This window comes from Candoia aspera, chromosome 3 (assembly GCF_035149785.1).
Source record: "Candoia aspera isolate rCanAsp1 chromosome 3, rCanAsp1.hap2, whole genome shotgun sequence".
In the NCBI taxonomy this organism is placed as follows: Eukaryota; Metazoa; Chordata; class Lepidosauria; order Squamata; family Boidae; genus Candoia; species Candoia aspera.
In genome coordinates this window covers 2453788-2476306 of record NC_086155.1, presented here as the reverse complement: position 1 = coordinate 2476306, position 22519 = coordinate 2453788, and the positions used below count along the sequence as shown (strand labels likewise).

Sequence of the window (22519 nt, the reverse complement as noted above, 5' to 3'; positions counted from 1 at the left end):
GCCAGCTTCATTTGTAAATCCAGTGTAGCATCTTTTCCTATATCATTCTTGTAACCTGACATTTTTAAATCCATTTTCAGATCCATTCGAATCAGCCTGTCTGTTTTGTCCAGTAAAATCTGTTCCTCTTCTATCACCTCTCTTAGATCTGTTTTTTATAACAGCAGACAGTCTTAAGAGTAATTTCTAAGTGCATTGTTCCCAAAGATCCTTGGATTCTTCCAAAGTCAGATATTTTTGCTCCATTCTGTATTAATGGGTCTCTGTGGCGCTGCGGGTTAAACCGCTGAGCTGCCGATCGGAAGGTCGGCGGTTCGAAACCGCGCGGCGGGGTGAGCTCCCGTTGCTCGTCCCAGCTTCTGCACACCAAGCAGTTCGAAAACATGCAAATGTGAGTAGATTAATTGGTACCGCTTCGGCGGGAAGGTAACGGCGTTCCGTGAGTCATGCTGGCCCCATGACCCGGAAGTGTCCCTAGGGACAACGCCGGCTCCAAGGCTTTGAAACGGAGATGAGCACCGCCCCCTAGAGTCGGACACGACTGGACTTTACGTCAAGGGAAACCTTTACCTTTACCTTCTCCTTTAATTACAATCTTTGGTTCTTTCTGGTTCCCTCTAGTGTCCAACCTTCAAAGTTCCCTGTTATCCCATTTATATATATATATATATATATTTTATAAAATTTTAAACAACCCACAGGAAGAATTCTTGTAAACTTTCCAAAACCAATGTTCGAATCACTCTTGCTGTTTATTAAAAAAAATACATTTTTAAAAGTCCTTAAACTTGCATGAAACTCCTTTTGTCAAAGATAGAAGGAAAATCACCTGGTATAATGAAACTTGCCTTTCTGAAGGTTCTTCAGAAGCTGTTAACAAACAATTTCCAGAAGTGATGAAGAAAGAAAGTATGTGAACTCTGGGTCCATAAAGGCTCCAAACTGCGGCATGGGCAGAGATGACTCCCTCTGCTCCCAGCACTCTAAAACCTACTGGAGACTTGACTTGACTTCTCTTCTGCCTTTGCCCAAGAGTAGGTCAAGAGGAACACAGTGGCTTCAGGATCTGGATGATGTTCCTGGGAGCTTCTGGTGTGTAAGTCTGAGAGCCCTGGAGGGACCGCTGGGCGTGAAGGCAGAGATTGCGGGCAAACACCGGTTCCACCTGGGGAGCAAGCAGAAACGGAGAGAGGGCATTCCAGAAGCATCCTCCAGCTTTCCCAGGGTGAGGAGAGGGGCCCAGAAGTTGTAGCCCATTAATGTGAAGATGATCACGAAAGCCTCTCTAGAAAGCATGGTTATGGAGGAGACAGAGTGGAGGATGCTGCCAGGGGAAGGAGGTGATCTAAGAAGAGATCTAACAGAAGGGAATCTCTGTAGCTCAGGGTTGAACTGTGGGGTCCTTGGTGCTCTCTGAGCCTGGCGGTTGGTTTGCAGACATTTCTGCAAAGAAAAAGAGATCTGCAAGAGATCTCCAAGTCTGTACCTTGTACAGTAGTCCTCAACTTATGACTATTCATTTAGCGACCGTTTAAAGTTACAAACGGCGCTAAAAAAAGTGGCTTGCAACCAGTCCTTGTACTTATGACTGTCGCAGCGTCCCGGGGTCAGGTGCTCACCATTTATGACCTTCCCAGCCAGCTTCTGACAAGCATAGTCAATGGGGGTAGCCAGATTTGCTTAACAACCACATGATTCACTTAACGACTATGGTGATTCACTTAACCACAGCAAAAAAGAGCGTAAAACTGGCCGTGACTCATTTAACAACCACCTCACTTAGCAACGAAAGTGCCAGTCCCAATTGTAGTCATACATCGAGGACTACCTGTATGATCATCCTGCTGTTCTTTTGGGGAACACTTTCTGAAGACCTCCTTCATGCAACCAGAGCCCCTCTACATATGGTCAGATTGCAATGCCCATCATCCCTGGCCACAGTCCATACAGGATGAAACTAATGGGAATTGTAGTTTGACCCATCTGGGAGGCTCGGGCTGAGGAAAGCTGTGGTAGGCTTTTCTCATGCTTGAGAAGCCTAGAAGATGATAGAAGAACCTGCTTCCTCCAAGATAGCGCCTGGTTCTCTAAAAGATACTTGACTGTCACCCAGGATGAAGAGACCATTAGGTGGCCCTGCTGGCACGTCAGGAAGTCGAGCAAGGAAAGGAGGGGACCCAAATCAAGAAGTGTTGATTTGGGTCCCCAAATTAGCAAGAGGCTAAGCAGAAGAACGTGACTAGTCCTCATGAATTCCGCTTGCCAAGTCTGGTTTTTCCCTTTTGCCAAGGAGGTACGACATGGCCAGGGCTGCACGAGGCAGAAGCAAAGGACGCAGGGGCACCGGAGTAGGAGGCCTCCGCCCTGACGCACAACAGCCCTGTTCCCACAGTACTTCAACCCTGTCGGCCAGTAAGGCCACCGGAACTCCTTCCCAGGAGTCCTGGCAGCACGCAGGCACCCCAGCAGGGCCGACCCCATCGTCTGGGGAACGCAGAGTCCCCCCCACGGCACGCCTGGCGGCCCCCGAGCCCCGCACCAGACTTTGTGACATCACCGGCCCTCAGCCCACTGGCCAGGCAGGCACGAGCAGCAGCCAATCGCCGCGTGAGAAATATGTTCCCTGCAGCTCAGCCTGGGCAGTGAGTCTGCAGTAGAGAGAGGCCTGCTTTTTCAGCCCCTCTTTCCCTCCAGCTCTTCACCTGGGAGGACCAGAGAAGCAAAAACGGGTCAACGGACTGGCGTTAGGTGTTTCTTCAACGCAACCAAATGGATGCAGTTAACTGAACCTCGGGTGTTGAGGATCTGGGGATTAACTGACCACTCAGCTGACCCTCTTTGGGGTTTCTGCAACACATTAACCCTTTATTGACCCAGTTAAGTCAGGAAAGAGCTATGCAGGGGGGCAGCTGTGAGCACTGCCCCCCGCCGTTGCCCGAATATTTACCTGGGCCGTGATGAACCTGTGAAGTTTCTGGTTGGGGAACGGAGGGAACTCTTCTCCAAAGCAGAGGAGGATCTGGTACTGAGGCAGCGGCTCTCCGTGGCTGAGAAACCCTCGTAACTCTGGGAGGAGCACGAAAGATTTTAAGCATTTTCTTGACTGAAAAACTGAACATTAGCTACATGGAGTCAAGGACGGAGGAAGTCTTATAGCAGGAACCCAACAATGACTCGTTGGTTGCATTCACACAACACACTTGACCTGGTCACTGCATTAATCCATTTTGGGGATTTGCACAATAAATAGAATCACAAGCAAACCGAACAAGCTAAATTCACGTATCATGCTATAGGTAGTCTTTGACTTATGACCGTTTGTTTAACAACAGTCCAAAGTTATGACGGCCTTGAAATGGGTGCTTTACGACCTGTGACTTGACTTACGACTGCAATGACTTATGATGGAAATTCCATCCCAGTTGTGGTCATAAACCGAGGACTACCTGTAATCCCCACAGATTAAGACTAACCAATTTAGAGGGTTGTGCAAACACAGCTGCCGTCTTTAACTAACTTGGTCCAGCGTGTTATGTGAACAGGGCCAATGATGGTGCTTAATCTGTAGAGGGCACAAATACAGAAAGGTGCGCACGTATACAGAGACATACACATACAAGACATACACAATTTAGCTTGCCCTTCTAATGCATATCTCAGGGCCATTTAAAGCACTTACAGTAAATGCAATAAAAAATCAAATGTTTAGAACAGTGTTTCTCAACCCTGGCAACTTTTAAGATGTGCGGACTTCAACTCCCAGAATTCCTCAGCCAGTATGGCTGGCTGGAGAATTCTGGGAGGTGAAGTCCACACATCTTCAAGCTGCCAAGGTTGAGAAAAAATGATTTAGAAGGAAAAAAAAAGACCCAGCTAAAAACCATTGTGGAAATATAAAATTAGAAGACAAGCAAGGGGAGACATAACACCTTCTAACATTTACACGTGCCTGAAGTGAATGACAGCCCAACCCGTTGATGGGAGGCCACCAGGGACAGCTCTAAACAGGGGTTCATGAATTTAGGGGCAGCCACTAAGAAGGCCCCGTCTTTCCTCCCTGCAAAGATTATCTCTGCCACCATGGGGTCATTGAGGACTCTCCCTGTAGATTTTAGAGACCAAGCTGGCTGATCCATCAGCAGGAGATCAGTGGAACTACCGACACAGGAAGACCAAATGGGGGATCTGCGGGGGAGCAAAGACCGGGGCTGTTTTAAACTTCCAGTCTCCCCCCGGGGGACTCTGAAATCCGAAGTGAGCACATCTGGAGGACTCACGCTGGAGGAAGAGCCGCGTGTCCAGCAGCCGATAGGTCTTCTCCCTTTCCAGTTTGTTGGGCTGGTCCCTGTGGGGTGCCAGTGGCCCCTTCCAGTAAACCCTGCCTTGGCATTGGCGCTTCATGAAGACCCCCTCTGGGGCCACCCAAAGAAGAACCCCACGGTGCAAGTGGGGGAGCAGCCTCTCCAGGACCCGGGTGGCCTGGGCCTCCTGATTCCTGCTGCCCAGGACGTGCGGAGGGGGGAAGTGGATTTCCTCCATGCCGCTGGGGCCATAAAGGTCCTCGTTCTCTGCCACCACCGGCCGGTAGGTAATCCGGCAACCTTCCGCTGCGCACGTGGTCATCTCCTTCACCAGCACATCGCAATAGTACAGGCAGATGTGAAGGCAGCAGTCTGGAACAGGGGGAAAGGCGGGCGAGAATCAGAAGCTGCCATCTCGACGTGGTTATGGAGTTGGCAAAGCCACGTGACTCCTCTGGCTCTCAAGAAGAAAAACAGCCGCTTTCATTGGAACAGGAAAAGCAGCGGCTTCCGTGCTGACTCATAACAAGCGCTGGTTAGTTGCTTATCCCACTGTCCAAGCATGTTGCACAGGAGCGTCAAAAATGTCAAGAGGGCAGTTGCTACTGTAAGATCAAAGCCCTTCCCCTGTTTGGTATGCCACAATGGATGTAAAAAGGGGTGGGGCTTTATTGTTTGGTCATGGCTGCCATCTTGACTTTTTTGACCTCACCTGGAGATGCCCCTGGAATAGTGTGTTGATGGTATTAACAGGTTTTTCCCTAGGGCAGTGTTTCTCAACCTTGGCAGCTTTAACAGCTTTGAGATGCGTGGACTTCAACTCCCAGAATTCCCCAGCCAGCCATGCTGGCTGGGGAATTCTGGGAGTTGAAGTCCACGCATCTTAAAGCTGCCAAGGTTGAGATACACCACCCTAGGGTCTCCATGTGAAGTATTTAAACCAAAACACGTAATATTTTTATAGAAAATATATACCTTTTGAAAATGTACATACTGATCTCATGTTTTTAGTTCATCCTGGAGGAGGTCTGGCTCTGTGGCTTCTAACACTCAACACTGATTTGATGGCAATCAATCAATCAATCAGTGTTTTTGATCATTGCACTTTAGCTGTTTTTACTGTAAATGGCTTCAATTTGCAACTTTGGGGAAAGGGAGCAGAAAATCCTTCTTTGAGTCAATTGCAATTCCTGGTTCTTGGTGTTTCTGTGTTTTTTTCTGGCAACAATACGGAAGGGGTTTGCCCCAACCCTTCTTCTGGGATTTCCCACTTCTCAATCACAACTCCTGGTGCCTCCCACCCTAGTGCTGGCCAGCCCCAACCCAGCTTAGCTTTTGCAAGCATCAGCCACGGTCAGCAAGGTGGTGAACAGGATGCTTGAAATCAGCGCCTTCCCTCCCCTTGTACCTGAGTTGACGCTTTTGCCAGGGACAAACTGTGACCTGGGATTTACGAAGCCCGGATTTGGATGCTGGTGGACCTGCAATGGATCCCAGGTGTAGAAAAACCCTTTCACCTGATGCCCTGGGGAGCAGAACACAACAAAAGTGAGAGCTGGTTCATTTATCTGCTTCGTGCAAACAAAACATTTACCCGCTTGACTGAATCCATCTGATGGGTTCGTGGAAAACTCTGAAGCATAAACTAACCCTGGGAGCAGAGTGCACACAATCCATTATGACTCATACACAGAGTTTTGAATTAAGCCAACTTTGTACAGCTAGTCCTCACTTAATGACCACAATTGGGACCGGAATTTTGCTTTTTGCTAAGCAAAGCGGTCATTAAGAAAAACTGACCCAATTTTACAACCTTTTGTGGTGGTGGTGAAGCAAATCACTGCAGGCGTTAAGTGAACCACATGGTCATTACATGAATCACACGGTTCCCCATTGATTTTGCTTGCCAGAAACTGGCTGGGAAGGTTGAAAATGGCGACCACGTGACACTACGGCACTCATAAATGTGAACTGGTCGCCGAGTGCCAAAATTGCGAACACGTGACCGTGGGGACGCTGCAACGGTCGTAAGTGTGAGGACCGGTCATAAGTCAGTTTTTTCAGTACTGCTGTAAGTCTGAACTGTCACTAAATGAATGGTTGCTAAGTGAGGACTACCTGTATATTGTATGAATGCACCTGCCAAGTCTTTACCTGGCTTGATTAAGAGTATTATGTGAACACGACCAGTTTGAAATCTTGACTTAGTCTCACCAATTCCAAGAGGCTCCTGTATTTATTCCTGTTTTGAAGTTCTGTTTTCAGAAATCTTGAGAACATGTAGCCTTCAACAGTGCCAAGAGACTGACAGCTTGTTCCCTCCCAAAAGCTCACCCATTATTCATGTATTGACTTGATTTATATCCTGTTCAACTGCCCAGGCTCAGGGCAATTCTGCAGCGGCAGAGGGGCCAGGAGAGCAAGGAATGGGCGAAAATAAATGCCTTCATAGACCTTTAAGCCTTTTCCTCCTCCAGGATGATAAAGGGACGAATACAACGGACTCTGAGAGAGAGCTACAGATCGGGCAGAATTCTCCTGTTTTATACCTGCCCGTTATCTCAAGGGCTGCAGGTCTGTCGGCAGCACTGAACTCGGCTTCTCTTTTGCACCCAGACGTGGCAGTGCTGGTGCTAAACCACACACCTGGATGGGCAAGCAGCGAACGTTCAGCGCAGGCAGGATGGAGGTCCCAGGCTACAGGGAACGCCACAAGAAGAAACAGGTCTGAATCCGGGCTTCATCTCCGATCCATCTATCATCAGCAGGGCCAGTTCTGGGGTCGCCACCCCACCCCTGCTCCCAACTCAAGAGATGCACCTGGTTTTGGCAATCCAGATGCCCTCTGCAACACACCTGTTGCGTGCTTGCATGGGAGGCAATACGGCACTGTCTGGGTGAAGGGCAGCGAAGCAAAGCGTCTTCCTCCCCTCAGGATCTCCCCAAGGCCTTGAGGAATAATAAAGCCCAGAGTGGCAGAGAACGTTGATAAAACCACGAGAAAATACTAGCAGGCGAGCCCCAGAGCTGGAAAGCAAAGTCAGTTTAAGACAAACCCCGTTACTGTAATTCTCTAGAGAGCAACTGCGATCATGGAATGCCCTGTTAACGTATCATGGTTACTGAAGTTCCGCTCCATTACCCCATACAAATCTACCTCAGATCAGACCTCACTAAGCGTTAGACACTGTTATATCCAATCATATCCAATCGACTACTTGGCTGAATCCAATCGGATGCATATTGTGTACCTCTACATAATGGGGTTGCATCGCGCGCTTTTAGATTTTGCTCCTCTGCCTCCAGTCTTGTAATAAACTGGCTGTGCTTCAACAAAATCAAAATCCTGGTCTCCAATTTTAAAAAATACTTGGGCAAATTAGGGAGAAATTTACAGGTAGTCCTCGCTTAATGACCATTTGTTTAGCGACAGTTTGGACTTACGACAGTACCAAAAACCCCCACTTACGACCAGTTTTCGCACTTACAACCATCATAGCATCCCCATGGTCACATGATCATAATTTGGGCTCTTGGCAACCGGTTCACATTTATGACCCTTGCAGCATCCTACAGTCACATGATTGCCATTTTTGACTTTCACAGCCAGCTTTCAGTAAGCAAAATCAATGGGGAACATGATTCACTTAACAACCATGTGGTTCACTTAACAACTGCAGTGCATTGCTTAACCACCACCTCAAAAATGTAAAATTGGGTCGGATTTGCTTAATGACCCCTTTGCTTAGCAACTGAAATTCTGCTCCCCATTGTGGTCATTAAGAGAGGACTATCTATATGCTACTTTCACTGCATGTGTACGTAACAGTCCCTTTTGGAACAATGAGGGAGATCAGACAAGCAATTAGAAAAAAGCCATGGAACTTTGTTTTTATATAGGACAGCTGCATTGAAACTAGTATATGCTCAAAGGTGGAAAGTTCAACACTATCCAGAATGGAGGGATGGCCGGTGAAGACGATGAAACTTGCGGAGAGGGCTAAACTGACTTCTTTGATTAGAGTATCCACATTTATGGCTGACTGGAAACCCCTTACAGACTATTGGCATGAAACAGAAAAAAATGCACTTATGATTGGTGGGTTTCATGGTTAGGAAAAAAAAACCCTGGATCATAGAAAAAAGGGAACTTTTTTATTTTTTGTAACTATAGAGCAGGGTTTCTCAATCTTGGCAACTTTAAGATGTGTGGACTTCAACTCCCAGAATTCCCCAGCCAGCAATGGGGCTTTTTTTTCTTTCTCTCTGCTTTGTTTACTCTTTATTAGTTTGTGTTAGTTTTTATGTTCTTTGCAAAACTTTCAATAAAACTTACATATAAAAAAGGAACAATGAGGGATATGTGGCCAGTGCAGGAGCATGGTAACCGCCCTCTGGGATGGGGCCCCCACCAAGGACAAGGCAGACCTTATGTTGGATCCCTGATGAAAGATGAATCTAAGCTCCAAGACTTATAGTATCACGTCATCAAAACAGCACTCTTCATTTTTTAACTTGGGGTGCAGAGATGCCCTTGTTTCCACCTTACCCTGGAGGTCTGCACCGCACAGCTTCTGGGAGACCCGAGGACCCCCTGGGTTATCTTTGCTCTTCTCATCAGATGATTTGGCCTGGAAGGAAGGAAATAAAGTGGGTGAAATTGGGAAGAAGGCACCTAGGTGCACTACCTGGAGTTTGGAACTACACCTGGCATGAAATGGCGCAGCAAGGAAGCCGGTATGATACCAGTAAGAACACAAGGCGAGGATCAATCTTACAGTCTTGGTCACAGCAGGGAAGATGGCTGACACGGCCCGGCAATCTGAGCTGTGCCTTTTTTGTGTGTATGTGTGTTGTGCACACATATACACCACAAAAGGGGCAGAGCTGGGATTGTTGGGCTGTGCCGGCCATCTTCCCTGCTTTGAACCCCTTGCACCTGTCACTGTGCACCATGCAAAGCACGGATTATGGGAGTTGAAGTCCGCACATCTGGAGGGCAACAGATTAGGAAAAGCTAGAAGATGAGGTAGGGATGGAGGAATGTATACCCCCCTAATGTTGCTGAATTACAGCTGCTAGGATCTCTCACCACCGGCCTGCCCTGGTGACAGATGTTGGCACAGATGCAATTAGCACATGTATTTTTAATAAGGACATAAAACATCCTCGCTAGAAGGAACACACAAAATGAACAGGGAAATTAATATCCCCCCACCCCCAGGAAGAACCTGCCCCCTTGAAATGGATATTTTCATCTTTAGGGAAGCTGAATTTCTGAAGAAATCTAGAGTGGAGGCTTCCTGTTTGAGGCAGGAAGCAACATCGGAGAAGGTCATGCTGTTGTCCTTCTTCCCAATTCCTCTAACTGCTGCTATTTATGTTTTAAAACCATGCAATCAACACCTGTGAATTTAAACTTTTGTATTGACGATGCAAATTGTTTTTAATTTACTTTAAGACTGTTCGCTGCCCAGACTCACTTGCTGAGATGGGCACCCATTCAAATGAATGAACTAACATGTGTGGTGTTTAGCTGACGTTGTGTTGCATTGTACGCACTGTATTATAAACCACCAGGAGTGGCTGAGATGTGACAGCAAGTACATTCAGTAAGTGACACACATAAATGCTTCTTTGCCAAACAAGGTTAAGGCCAGAGAATGCAAACATTCCTCCCAGCCGTGCCATAATCCTCAGCTGCTTGCTTTTCAGCTCCCATGCAGGCGGTTAGATGTCTCTCTGGGCATGGAGGCGCATGGATTACATTGCCAGGATCTGAAGAGATGCCACCTGTGCGCTTACCTTGTTTGACATGCAATGGGCTGAGGCCGCTTCCTGCGCTGGCACCAAGGGACAGCTCAGTTGCAAGGGAGATTCCTTCCTGGACTCCTTCTCTGGAAACAACAACGGCGAAGAGGCAAAAGGTAGGTTCACACAACCCCTCAGACTAAGCTAACTTTAACCTGGAGTAGACCAGGTTTGATATCTTGTGATTGAGTGGATTGAGGGAAACAACCATTCCCTTCGCATTCTTTGTGAGCCTGGTCATCCACACGAGAAGATTACTGTTGTTGTGTACCAGATAGCAGACAGACAGCAACTCTGTCTGGTTAACCTGAGTCTTTAATATCTTGTCGAACCCAGCTAATGCTTGTGTGCCCCAAGGTGGTGGTGGTGGTGGGGGGGCTGTCTGTAGGAGGCTGATGAAAAGGCAGAGGTTGACACAAGTTTACTTGTTGAGATGGGCGGCCATAGAAATCAAAATCAAATCTTTAGTCAGAGAGCCCAGGATCTGCAAACTTTCCTTGAGTGCCCAGGGACGTACGTCTCGCCCCTGCGCCTCAGATGGAGCCTTCTCAACCCCTTTCCAAAAGTACCCCCAAATCGGCACTGCGGAGGTGATGAAATGCACAGGGAGCAATTCACAACTAATTAAGTCCATTCCATTCCCACTAGATTCCATCAAACTTCTTTTTGCTCCCAGCCCTATGTACTTTTTGCATCGGCCCATCTGTGGGAGGGGCCCTCCTCCGACCACGGGGAACCCAAGTGCCACCTTGGTTCCAAAGCTGGACTCCCTCCTGTTTTAGTCCCACATGCAGCCTTTGAAGGAACCGGGGGCCAATCACAAATTCTTCCTGGCTGGCCAGAGCCCTCTGGGTGGGGAACGGATTTGGCCGATTTCAGGACCACCTTGCAGACGCCTGGAGCGCCCCAGAGGCCCTGCTCCCTCCCGCCTCAAGAGGAAAGGGCAGGGGGGCTGCCTTTCCAAGCCCGGGAGCCCCCCCGCCCCCCGCCTTCCCCTACCTGTGTCTTGGGCCGCGTCGGGGCAGACGACCTCATAGACTTTGTAAGGCTCGGAAACCTCCAGGTGGCTTTTCTCGGGCATCTCTCTGAAGTCGGTGCTTTTGTTCAGCGCGCACCGCAGGCGCGTCTTCCAGACGGAGGGATCGGCCTTGTCGAGCCCTTCCTGGTACTTCCCCTTGTAGACGGCCCAGGCCTGCGGGGGCGGGGGGGCAGTCAGCCAGGCCCGCGACCCCCGCCCGGCCCCCCGCCTGCTGCCGCGCCTCCCCCCTCCCCTTCCCTCCCCGGCAGGCGCGCTCCGAGCCCCGAGCGGGGCGCCACCAGGGGTGCCCGGGCGACCGAGGCGGACCCCCCGCCCCCCGCCCCGAAGGTGCGTGCCTTGAAGAGCGCCGCGTCCTCCCGCTCGCAGTAGTCCTGCTTGGCGGCGTGCTTCCAGGGGATGCGGAAGAGCGTCTTCTCGCCGTTCTCCCAGCGCAGCCCCGGGTACCGGCCGCTCTCCACCTGGGCCAGCAGCCACGCCTTCAGCCGCAGCGGCGCGGGCGCCTCGGCCATGTGCGCGGCCCGGGGACAGAGGCAGGGAGGGAGACGCGCCCGGGGCCCGAGGGACTGCCGCGCCGGGGAAGGGAGAGCCCCGGCAACCCCCGCGATCGGGCGGGCTGGAAAGACGCCCGCGCGCCGCCGGCAGGGAAAGCAAAAGGATGGCGGGCGCTTTCGCTTTCGCTTTCGCTTCCGCGCTTCCCCTCCAGCAACCGAGCCGGGCGTCCGGGCGCGCGCCAGAGAGCGAGGCGGCTCGCCTGCGGGGCGGAAGGGCCCCCTCCTGGCCCGCGGAAGGCCCCGGGGCGGCTGCGGAGGGGACGGAGCGGGGGGCGAGTCTGGCGGGGGAGGCGCACCCTTCGGGCGGGCGCCCCCTCCCACGAAAGGAATCCCCCGCTGCCGTGGGGAGGAGGGCTGGGCAAGAAAGACGGGTGCCCCTTGTTGCAATTGCCGTTTAAACTATATGAACTAAACTTTATGAAAGTCAAACCTTTTCCTTAGAATAATAATAATAATAATAGTAATAATGATCTTAATAGCTATTTCTACTTATTTTTTAAAAAGGTGTTCTCATTTCTCATCCCACGTTTATTTTGGATTAATATTTGCTCCTGCAGTGACAAGCGTGAGCCAGTTGGGTGGGGAATTCTGGGAGCTGAAGTCCACCCATCTTCAAGTTGCCAAGGCTGAGAAACACTGCCTTGGACTGGGTTTGCGCCAGAGGCTTAACCTTCGTTAACCTCTTGTGTGTATTTGCACAGTATATTGAACTGCAAATTAATCAAGTGGGCTGGAGATTGTGTGTGTGTGTGTGTGTGTATACATACATATATATATATATATATAGCTATAAAAAGCTATTCAAGGTTAACTCTAACCAAGCGTATTTTGGAGGGTGGGGTAAAGGGAAATGGGCACACCCCTTGCGTCTCAGTCATATTTGATATAAATAGTGTCCTTAACAGACCATACACAGACATTTTTGTACAATTTCATATGGAGCTTTTGGCAGTATCTGATCTGATTCACTCCCTCCATTGCTTACGCATTTTCTGTCTGCACTTACACTTCCGGGCTCACTTCTGTCCCAGGCAGGAAAACAGCAAGAGAGAAAAAAGACCTCTTTTCTGGGATTTGGGCGCCCTTGTGTCTATTTGTAGCTCTGTGGCGAGTATTTTAACTTAGGCACAAAGCTTCTTGGGGTCTGTGTGACCCTGAGCCTGATCTTCAGTGCCAGGTGGGGGGACTTTGGTTCAGGTATTAGGCATGTTTGCTGCCTTGAGTTATATCTTAAGAAGGCGGGATACAATAATAACAATAATAACAATATTAAGAATCCCAGGTCCATGGAGGCAACTTGCCCTGAAAAGTCGAACCAAGCTCAAGCAGGGATGGTTCCCTTCTAGACAAGCTACTACATAGCAAGGCAATCTAAGACACTTAGAATAGGGTTTCTGCAGGAAGAGAGAGACCGCTTTTAAAAAACAATTGAGACAATCCAAAGAGAAATGACAATAATCACAGATGTCCAAAGTGTACAGTAGTATAGACATATTTAAGTAATAAATAGTGGTTCGGGAGAAGAAAAAAAGGGAGAACAAGGGAGGGCTACTAGAGTGCTTTACAGGAAAAATGTCTGTTCTTGGTTGGTTCTGCTTTTTGAAACATTCTAAAGATCTTTTTATAATCATCTTTTTACTTCAACCTAATAATAATAATTTATTGAGCTTAAGGTAAAGGTAAAGGTTTCCCTTGACATTAAGTCCAGTCGTATCCGACTCCAGGGGGCGGTGCTCATCTCCGTTTCAAAGCCGAAGAGCCAACGTTTGTCCGAAGACACTTCCTCCATGGTCATGTGGCCGGCATGACCACACGGAATGCCGTTACCTGCCCGCCGAAGCGGTACCTATGAATCTACTCACATTTGCATGTTTTCGAACTGCTAGGTCGGCAGGAGCTGGGACTGGCAACGGGAGCTCACCCCGTCACGCGGATTCGAACCGCCGACCTTCCGATCGGCCAGCTCAGCAGTTTAACCCGCAGCGCCACCGCGTCCTTTATTGAGTTTACTAGATTTAAATGCTGCCCAACGCCCAGCAACCCTGGGTTTGCTCTTTGTTTTTGCTTTTTTTGTTGTTTGCTTGACTTAATAAAAAATAACTAGGAAGAAAAAGGTTGGCATGTTCTGCAAATACATCTGGTTAAGTATGTTGTGCCAACCCAGCCATGCAGTCTGTTGGGGGTCTTTCTGGATGTAACCCTTTGATCCGTTGGCCTCCTGTTACTCAGTAACAGCCTGTTTGCTGATAATGGTTATCCGCCTGGGGTCTCTTCTGCAGCTGTTGGTCCTATGCATTAGCGGTTGACAGCTCCTAATGTCCTTGCCTGATAAGCTAAGCGAGGCCCACCCTAGTTAATACTTGGATGGGAGACCACTAGGAAAAATCCAGGGAAGGGAAAAGCCATCCTGGAAGAAGTCAGTGGCAAATCATTTCCATATATGGAGGTTGAGAAAATATTTGTGAACTCACCAGGAGCTGAGGTCAATTTAAAAGGGATTATTATTATTATTATTATTATTATTAGTCACATAGCCAGATGTTATTCAGACTGGATTTGCATTTTTGTCCACCTCGAGTCCTTCCCAAGGACCTGGGATAGGCAGATATTGTTGTTTAATAATATTAAAGGTATCGGCTGTTCCAAGTAAAGCTGCCTTTTGCAATTGACCGATGGTGGTTTGGTCAATGCCAATGGTGCTCAAAGGGTGCTCCAGATGTTTTGGGATCGCACCCAAGGCGCCTATTCCTATTGGGACTACCTCTGCTGTTTTTTGCCACAGTCACTCTTCTATTTGCAGGTCTTTGTATGTTGTGATCTTTATATATTTGCAACGAGTAAGCAACTTTTCTTCCAGTAGTCCTACAGCTGCTGGCCCTGGTTGTGCAGCTAACAGTCCCGAGTCCTCCTGTGACCTACTTGTCACCAGATCTCTTCCTCCTCTGTCATCATCTTATTTAAGTTTGTCGGTTGCCCAAGTCCAGTGGACTCTGGGTGGCTGTTTACTTAAAACAGTACTGAAACACTCCGATCTTGCAGGAACCAGAAAGTGAATGTCTTCCGTTGTGGTGGCTGTTCTTTGGAACATCATTCTTCCCACAGATGAGGTTGGCCCTGCTCTGCCAGCCTTTCGCAAGACCCTGAAGGCATGGTTGTTCCTGGGCATGGGGCCAGATTGTCAGTTAGAGCCCATGAGATGGTTATTTTAATTGTTGTTTCGTTTGCACCTTGGCTGCTCATTGTGTACTTTATGTTGCCTTTGTTTTGAGCAGCTGATAGCAGCTGGAGTCACCACGGTGAGGTGGGTGGCCACAGAAATTGAATAAATATATAAAAATTTTTATGGATGTTTATTACTCCATTGCAGTGTTTCTCAACCTTGGCAACTTGAAGATGTGTGGACTTCAACTCCCAGAATTCTGGGAGTTGAAGTCCACACATCTTCAAGTTGCCAAGGTTGAGAAACCCTGCTCTATTGTTTTAATTAAAGGCATCATTTATTACCTTAGATAACTACTGATAACTCTAGTTTTATTGTACTGCTGATGCACATGCCAGAAAGAACAAACTTCCGACGACGCCAAGGCTCTGATTCGTGGATTTACTCCAGCAAAAGTAAGGAAGCCATTCAGAAAGAATTCCAGCAACTGCTGTTTATCAAACGCAAGCCCGTCCCAGTTGGGAAGGTATGTTTGTGATCCCCTGTCTCTGGAGAGCAGGGGGATGAGAACAGGGAGGCAGGCTTTCTCCTTGGCTGTCCCAAACCCTTTGGAATTCTCTTCTTCTGACAGGATTTCTCCCTTAGGGAGGTGTCCATGCAGGTGAGTCAGAAAGGCTGAGATGGTGGCCACCACCCCATGACTGAAGCCCCACCCCTCCAGGTAAAAAGGGGGTGGGGCTTTGAATGTGCAGTCTTGGTCGCCATCTTCCCTCTTCCTGGGAACCCCGCTGCTTGCTCTGGTTCTGGAGCAGGGGAAAACCCATCCTCTTTCAACCTCTGGGGGAGATGGGCGGTGGCAAAATTTGATAAATAAGTAAATAAATAAAACCAGTCTGGGTCAATAGGAATGTTGCAATGGCCCTGGGGATCATGGTTTGATGGTTTGAGTTGCTTATTTGTTTTTATGATTTTCTGCCTTACAGTGCTTTTAGGATGTCAAAGTTATGAGGTTGCATTTTACTGTTGGAGCCACCCTAAGTCCTAGATGACATACAAATATCGTAAAATAAATCTGTGGAACCATAAACCACCCAAACAGTCTGAAGAAACTCTACCAGGGGTCAGCGTGTTCTGCAAACTCAACCGCTAGCTCTTCCAGGGTCATGATTAATTGTGTTGTGTGAAGGCAGCTGTTGTGGTCTATCATGCCATTGTCAGCCAACCGTTGGAGGACACTTCTAGTCACGAGGCCATGTGGAGATGTGCCGGAGAACAGGGTTCAGCTGCGTTGTGTAATTATCACAAGATCACCACTGCACAACTGGGGCCCATCAATGATCAGCCTGCCTTGCGATGGACCTCTTTGGACTCAGGAAGCTTGTCTGGGCCAGCGATAGACCCTCCCCTGGACCCTTGGGCTCAAATTGGGCAATATGAAAAGATGATTTGATCAAGGCTAGAATTTTTCTGGAGCTCTTTACTTTCCAGCATATCTCAGCATAAATCAATCATTTAGCTTCTGTTCCATTCATAAATATGGCTTGTTCTCTGTTAATTTTTTTCTTCGGCCTCTCGATTAACCATATGTTGTTTGATGTCTGGTAACCTACTGCAGTCTTGGTCTTCATTGAACATACGTTGCCTGTAATAAAATGCCTAAATACACAGCTGGGCGATATCTCTTCAAGGACCAATCAGAATGTCGCAGAAGAGCTGAGCAGGTTTTCTGAGTTTTCCTGAGACCGAAGTGAACGTTAAACAAGGCAGGGTTGAAAGAAAGTTTGGTAAGAAAATCCTGTGTTCAGGATTTTAAGATTTAGAGCACACCAAGACTGTAGGTGGGTTGGATCTGCACAACCTGCTGGACCCTAAACCCCATTTAACAAAACACAATGATGGTGTTCATATAACATGTGGCGCCAAAATAAATCACACTGTGGGTTAAGGTGATGGGTTAAGCAAACTGTGAAGACAATGGCTGGGTTCCCATCATGCAGTGATCCAAAGATGCCAAGTCAGTTTCAGCCTCTCTTAGCAGTACAGGTAGTCTTCACTTAACAACCATTCATTTAGTGACAGTTCGGACTTATGACCATGCTGGAAAAACTGACTGACAACTGGTCCTCACACTTATAACTGTTGCAGCATCCCTGCGGTCACGTGATCGTGATTTGGGCGCTTGGCAAACAGTTCGCATTTATGACCGTCACAGCATTGTGATTGCCATTTTTGACCTTCCCAGCCAGCTTCTGGCAAGCAAAACCAATGGGGAACCGTGTGATTCACTTAATGACCACGTGGTTCACTTAATGCCTGTGGTGATTTGCTTACCAACCACCATACAAAAGGTCATAAAATCAGATCAGATTCACTTAATGACCACTTTGCTCAGCAACCAAAATTCTGGTTGTGGTCATTAAGTGAGTAAGGGTGTTTTCATGGTCAAGAAAATCAAGGTGGCAGTTGTAATGGTGCAATCTAACCAACATCTGGTTTCACGCACATAAAAAGGCAGAGCTTTGATAGCAGTGTTGCAGCTGCCATCTTGACTTTTTTGACCTCACTTTGCAAACACCTCTGTCTAGCCGGATGGGTGATGCAATTCAAATGTAGAAGGCAGCAGACTTTCAGAATCCCACAGCTGCAGGTAACTGGCAGACTGTTTTTAAGCATAAGAGATTGACTGCTGTGTGTTTCATAGCACCCCCAGGGTGTCACCAGAAACTGCATAACACGAAGGAGATTTGTCGAATCCACCTTGTGGCCTTTTCCCTTTACACTTCTTTCTACAATCAGACTGTGACCACGTGCAGACATAATTGCTCCCATCTTGAGCCAGTCTCCCCTCCCTGCTTTGCTCACTGAGGAAGAGACCTGCAAAATGTAAGGGTCTGGGCGTTTTTGTTAGTTTTTAGAAAAATATTGCTGTATGTTGAATGTGGAGGTGTCCGTTGTCCAGAGAAGTGGTAGGCTCCCTTCGCTGCAAGGGTTCAAGCGGAGGCTGGCCGGCCCTCTCCCCGGGGCGTTTTGCCTGGATTCTAAGGCAGAGCAGTGGAGGGGCTTGATGACGTCAGGGGCCCTCCAACTGCAGGGCTCCCCAGGGCTTTTGCTGTGTGAAGGACTGACGGGGCCTTTCTCCTGCGGTGTGGAGGGGAGAGGCAAGCGAGCTCATGTTCGTTTTTCTCACTTCAAGAAGACGTCAGTGGAACTGGAGGCTTATGGGTAAGGAAGCCACATCACGTCCGGATGGGTCCCCTTGCACCTGGAAACTGGTTTTTCCCCCCCAAGACTGCGGCAGACACCAGGGGTCAGAACCAGGAAAGGAAGACGAGATGGCTTCCATTCAGAGCGGGTGCCCCAGGCAGGCCTCCAGGCCATGGGTTTCTCCAACCGGTAGGGCCGGGGGGGGGTGGACGTTGTGGGGGGCGTTTTGCACCTCTTTAAGGCCCCCGTTTCAAAGTCAAGGCCTTTAATAGGGGTGTAGAGAACAGTTACAACAAGTGCAGCTTCTCTGATCACAGAGTATTCCCTAACGGGAAAATGGATATTGTCCCTTATCTGGTACAACTGTGCCAACACACACACACACACACACACAATCTACTGGGATTAATTATCACTTTTGTTTGGTAGAATCTGGTTGTCAGGTTCCCTGGTTCAATGTAGTTTATACATCGTAACGTTTCCCATGCCGTGGCGCTGACGTGCGTTTCTGTTTGGGAGGGGGCTGCTGTGAGACCTTGTACCAAGCTCTGTATGTGAAATCAGGACAATGGAATGTGTTTGGGTTATTTTCTCTGCTCAAGGACTTTTCCCGCAGACCATCAGAAGCCATTAGGAGCACTTGGGATTGTGAGCCTGGGAAGATTCTACGGGGGGAGGGATTTCGTTTGCACCGAGGGTTTTTAGTTTGTAATTGGCGCGCTTTCATCATTCTCAACTTTCTCTGTGATCCTGCATACTATTCTTTAATAAATCAGATATCTTTGAATTCCTGCTCATGAGTCTGATAGTGTTTTAGAATAGGCAACCATTACATAAAGCTGAGAATCACCGAAGTTGTACTGTTAGCTCCTACCAAGATTAGTTTCTTGTGAGGGAAAATAGTTAACGATGGCCGAGTCCAAGCTCACGACCAAGGGACTCAAGGAGACAGCTAGCTTGATGCCTGAGTTGACAGTCAAGAGCGGAGAACTGAGCCTCACCCCAGAACCTTCAGATTTCCGGGAGGAGTCGAGCTCCAGCCCTGAGGTGGAGGAATCTGATGATGGGAGAGAACCAGAGCAGCCGGCACCCAGCGAATCGCTCGCAGAGTTGATCACCTGGGATGAAGTGGGAGACCCCAGCCAGGGACATCCCGGGCATCCTGGAAGTATCGGTTCCCACTAACCCCAGACAAAGAATCTACTATGGTGTCCACAGAGAGAAAGCTGAACACGCGATGGAGAGAGGGCTCTCAAACCCCTGAGAGACTAAGAGTGGTGGAAGCCAAAATAGAATCGATAGAGTACATGCTAAGAAACCTGTCTCTGTCACTGGAGGGGCAGGGGAGACGCGGAGGAGATCCCAGCTTCCCACAACCATCCCCCATCCTCCCATCCGGGCTGCCGGTGGAGCGGGGTGGGAGATGGCTCCGGGACGAATCTCCACCCCACAGGGCTCGACCACCAGTGTCCCCACCCCGTAAAGGGAAAGCTAGTGTAACCTGGGGCCAAACCACTCAAGTAGCTGCTGATTCCACTCCAACCGGGGGCAGAGTGAGAGACTTTTCTGTCAAGTTTGACGGGGATCCAACAAAGTTACCTTTCTTTTTAACTAATGCTAAAAGTTACATGAGGCAGTTTGGAGCATACTTCCCTTCCGAAGAGGCTAAGATAACTGCCATTGCCACCAAGTTGAAGGGTCGAGTGGCTAACTGGTATGTTCAATTAAGTGATGCTGACTCCCCTGCACTTGATTATTTCGATGAATTCATGTGGGTGTTAAAGCTGCATTTTGAGGATCCTCTGGCCAAGGCAAGAGCTAAGCAGGCGCTGAAGGATCTTACCCAAGGCCAAATGTCCATAGCTGATTACGCCCTAGAGTTTAAGGCTCTAGCTGGGAAAATCCCCGACTGGTCTCAGTCAACCTTAATAGAACGGTTTAAAGAGGGACTCAACCGGGACATCCTACGGTGGGCGTTGTGTAGAGACGACCCAGAGTCATTGTATGAATGGATCTGTCTGGCAGGCAAGGCTGAGCATGCTCAGCATACCTTCATGCACGCTAGAAGATCTGAAAGACCACCTGCCACCATGAGAGGACCCCAAAGTGCTGCGACTGCTGCCCGGCCAAGCTATAGAGCCTGGGATGAGGAGAGAGATTGGCGCTATGCAAGGGGTCAGTGCCTCCGATGCGGGAAGGAAGGGCATCGAGCAGCTGATTGCCCAAAAGCCAAGGCTGGAGATCGAGTGGGGAAGCCGCCGGCCAAATCGCCCCCCCCCTCGTGGCGGATGACAGCAGCCAAGGGTGCAGCCGACGCTGAGGAAGTATTCTACTTCTCGGGAGAGGCTGAAGACGACTCTAAGGAGCCGGCGGGAAACGCCAGCCACCTGCCATGAAGAGCGCCTGTGGGCAGGTGGAGGAGGATGGGTGTGAAGATGCTGTGGTGAGTGCTGACTGTCCCACTTTAGCAGTAAAAGTGAAATTGGGCTCCCATACGAAAACTGCAGAGGTATGGGCTTTAGTTGACTCTGGGTGTTCCAGGTGTCTGATTCACCCTGATCTGGTTGCTGCTTTGGACCTGCCTACTTTCCCCTTCCAGCAGCCTTTGATCTTCACTCAGTTGGCTGGTTCAACAGCGGGGTGGGGGGAGCGGCAACCCATTTCACTGGAACTGTTGCAATGCAAATGGGTAGCCACCATGAGACTTGAAATTCGTTGTAGCACCTGTTGGCAATCCCTTGGTAATTCTGGGGTCCCTTGGTTGACCTATCAAAACCCCTTTATAAACTGGGAACACAGAACTGTGACTTTTAAAGATGGATTTTACCAAGCCCCTACAGCGGAGAGAGCTGCACTTGCGGGGGTTGGAAGGGCTGCGATCGCCACGCCGCACCCTAACTTGGCACCTTTAGAAGGCTTGCCCGATCGATACCAAGACTTTGCAGACGTATTTGGGGAAATGGAAGCAGATCAGCTACCCCCCCACCGGAAAACTGACTGTGCAATAGAGTTGGTTCCCAATGCTCAACTGCCCAAGCCAAAAATCTATCCAATGACTCAGAAGGAGCTTGAGGCATTATGGGACTTTATTGACAAAAATCTGTCAAGGGGATTTATTGAACCTGCTAATTCCCCACTGGGGCCCCTGTGCTATTCCAGGAAAAGAAAGATGGCACGCTTCGACTTTGTATGGACTATCGAGGGTTAAATTCCGTCTCAATTCTCAACAAGTACCCTCTTCTGCTCATGAAGGACATGTTAGCTCATTTGTCAAAAGGCAAGATTTTCTCCAAGCTCGATCTTTGTGAAGCCTATTTCTGCATCTGCATACGAGCTGGGGATGAGTGGAAAACTGCTTTTAATTGCCCACTAGGATCGTTTCAGTACAAAGTCCTTCCTTTTGGGTTAGCAGGGGCACCTGGAGTCTTCATGCAGTTGATTAATGAAGTTTTACATGCTCATTTGTTTAAAGGGGTCCTGCTTTACTTAGATGATGTTCTCATTTACACTGAAACCGAGGAGGAACATGAACGCCTCCTCAAACAGGTGTTATGCAAGCTTAGAGATGTCAAACTCTATGCCAAACTTTCCAAATGTGAATTTCACAAGACCCAACTTGACTATCTGGGCTATCGGGTGTCTGACAAGGGCACTGAAATGGACCCTGCAAAAATTCAGGCGATTCTAAGTTGGGAACGTCCCTGCACCCGGAGGCAATTGCAAAGTTTCCTCGGGTTCAGTAATTACTACCACCAATTTATCCAGGGGTTCGCTGAGATTGCTTTGCCCCTCACTGATTTACTCTGTACCAAGGGCTTGGGGGAGACACGCAAGGTAAAACACCCTGGAGCTGTGCTGAATTGGACGCCTGAATGCCAGGCAGCGTTTGAAAAACTGAAATCCCTTTTCACTGCTGAGCCTATTCTACAGCACCCCGATCCCGAACGCCCCTTTGTGGTCTAAGTTGATGCCTCTAACTCCTCAGTTGGGGCTATTTTGTTACAGAGGGATTCTGAAAATCACTTAAAACCCTGCGCTTATCTGTCCAGGAAATTTTCTGAAACCGAACACCATTGGCATGTTTGGGAAAAGGAGGCGTTTGCTGTAAAAGCTGCTTTAGAAACCTGGCGTCACCTCCTTGAAGGTGCTAAATGCCCTTTCGAGGTTTGGACTGATCACAGGAATATGGAGGCCCTCCGCACCCCCCGGTGTCTCAGTCCTAAACAAATTCACTGGGCTCAGTTTTTCAGTTGTTTCAACTTCCAGTTAAAATTTATCCCGGGAAAGAAAAACTTTCTGGCAGATGCTCTGTCACGTTTACCTCAGGACTTTGACCAGGGGGCAGATGTGGTTGGGACTGTTCTCACTGAGCCACAACTAGGCTTGGTTGCTGTCACCCGGAGCCAGACCCATGCGCAGGCGGCCCCGCCCCCAGCCCAGTCTGGGAAGCAGA

The 22519-nt window shown here is 48.9% G+C and overlaps 1 protein-coding gene and 1 long non-coding RNA gene across 2 annotated transcripts; one reads left to right on the top strand and one right to left on the bottom strand.

Annotated features, from left to right (window-relative positions):
* Positions 1 to 758: 758 nt before the first annotated feature.
* Positions 759 to 11675, bottom strand: LOC134493715 (interferon regulatory factor 4-like). The gene is made up of 8 exons (XM_063298450.1): positions 11487 to 11675; positions 11112 to 11304; positions 10069 to 10198; positions 8851 to 9134; positions 5710 to 5826; positions 4278 to 4673; positions 2948 to 3066; positions 759 to 1165 (listed from the first exon to the last, which is right to left on the bottom strand). Exons 1-8 carry the CDS (start codon positions 11658 to 11660, stop codon positions 1040 to 1042), a joined length of 1539 nt encoding a protein of 512 aa, XP_063154520.1. The 5' UTR covers positions 11661 to 11675; the 3' UTR covers positions 759 to 1039.
* Positions 11676 to 15295: 3620 nt separating this feature from the next.
* LOC134494777 (uncharacterized) lies at positions 15296 to 15998 on the top strand. The gene is made up of 3 exons (XR_010067689.1): positions 15296 to 15388; positions 15494 to 15583; positions 15846 to 15998. It is a non-coding gene; the product is annotated as an uncharacterized LOC134494777 (long non-coding RNA).
* The last annotated feature ends 6521 nt before the right edge of the window (positions 15999 to 22519 follow it).

What these genes read in the sequence shown, in the direction of transcription:
- LOC134493715 (XM_063298450.1), bottom strand. Translation starts at nt 11,660, where the DNA reads ATGGCCGAGGCGCCCGCGCCGCTGCGGCTGAAGGCGTGGCTGCTGGCC. An exon ending in GTGCGGTGCAGACCTCCAGG is followed by an intron (nt 5,827 to 8,850) that starts GTAAGGTGGAAA and finishes TCTGCTCCCCAG; the next exon opens with GGCATCAGGTGAAAGGGTTT. An exon ending in TGGCAAAAGCGTCAACTCAG is followed by an intron (nt 4,674 to 5,709) that starts GTACAAGGGGAG and finishes CCCCTGTTCCAG; the next exon opens with ACTGCTGCCTTCACATCTGC.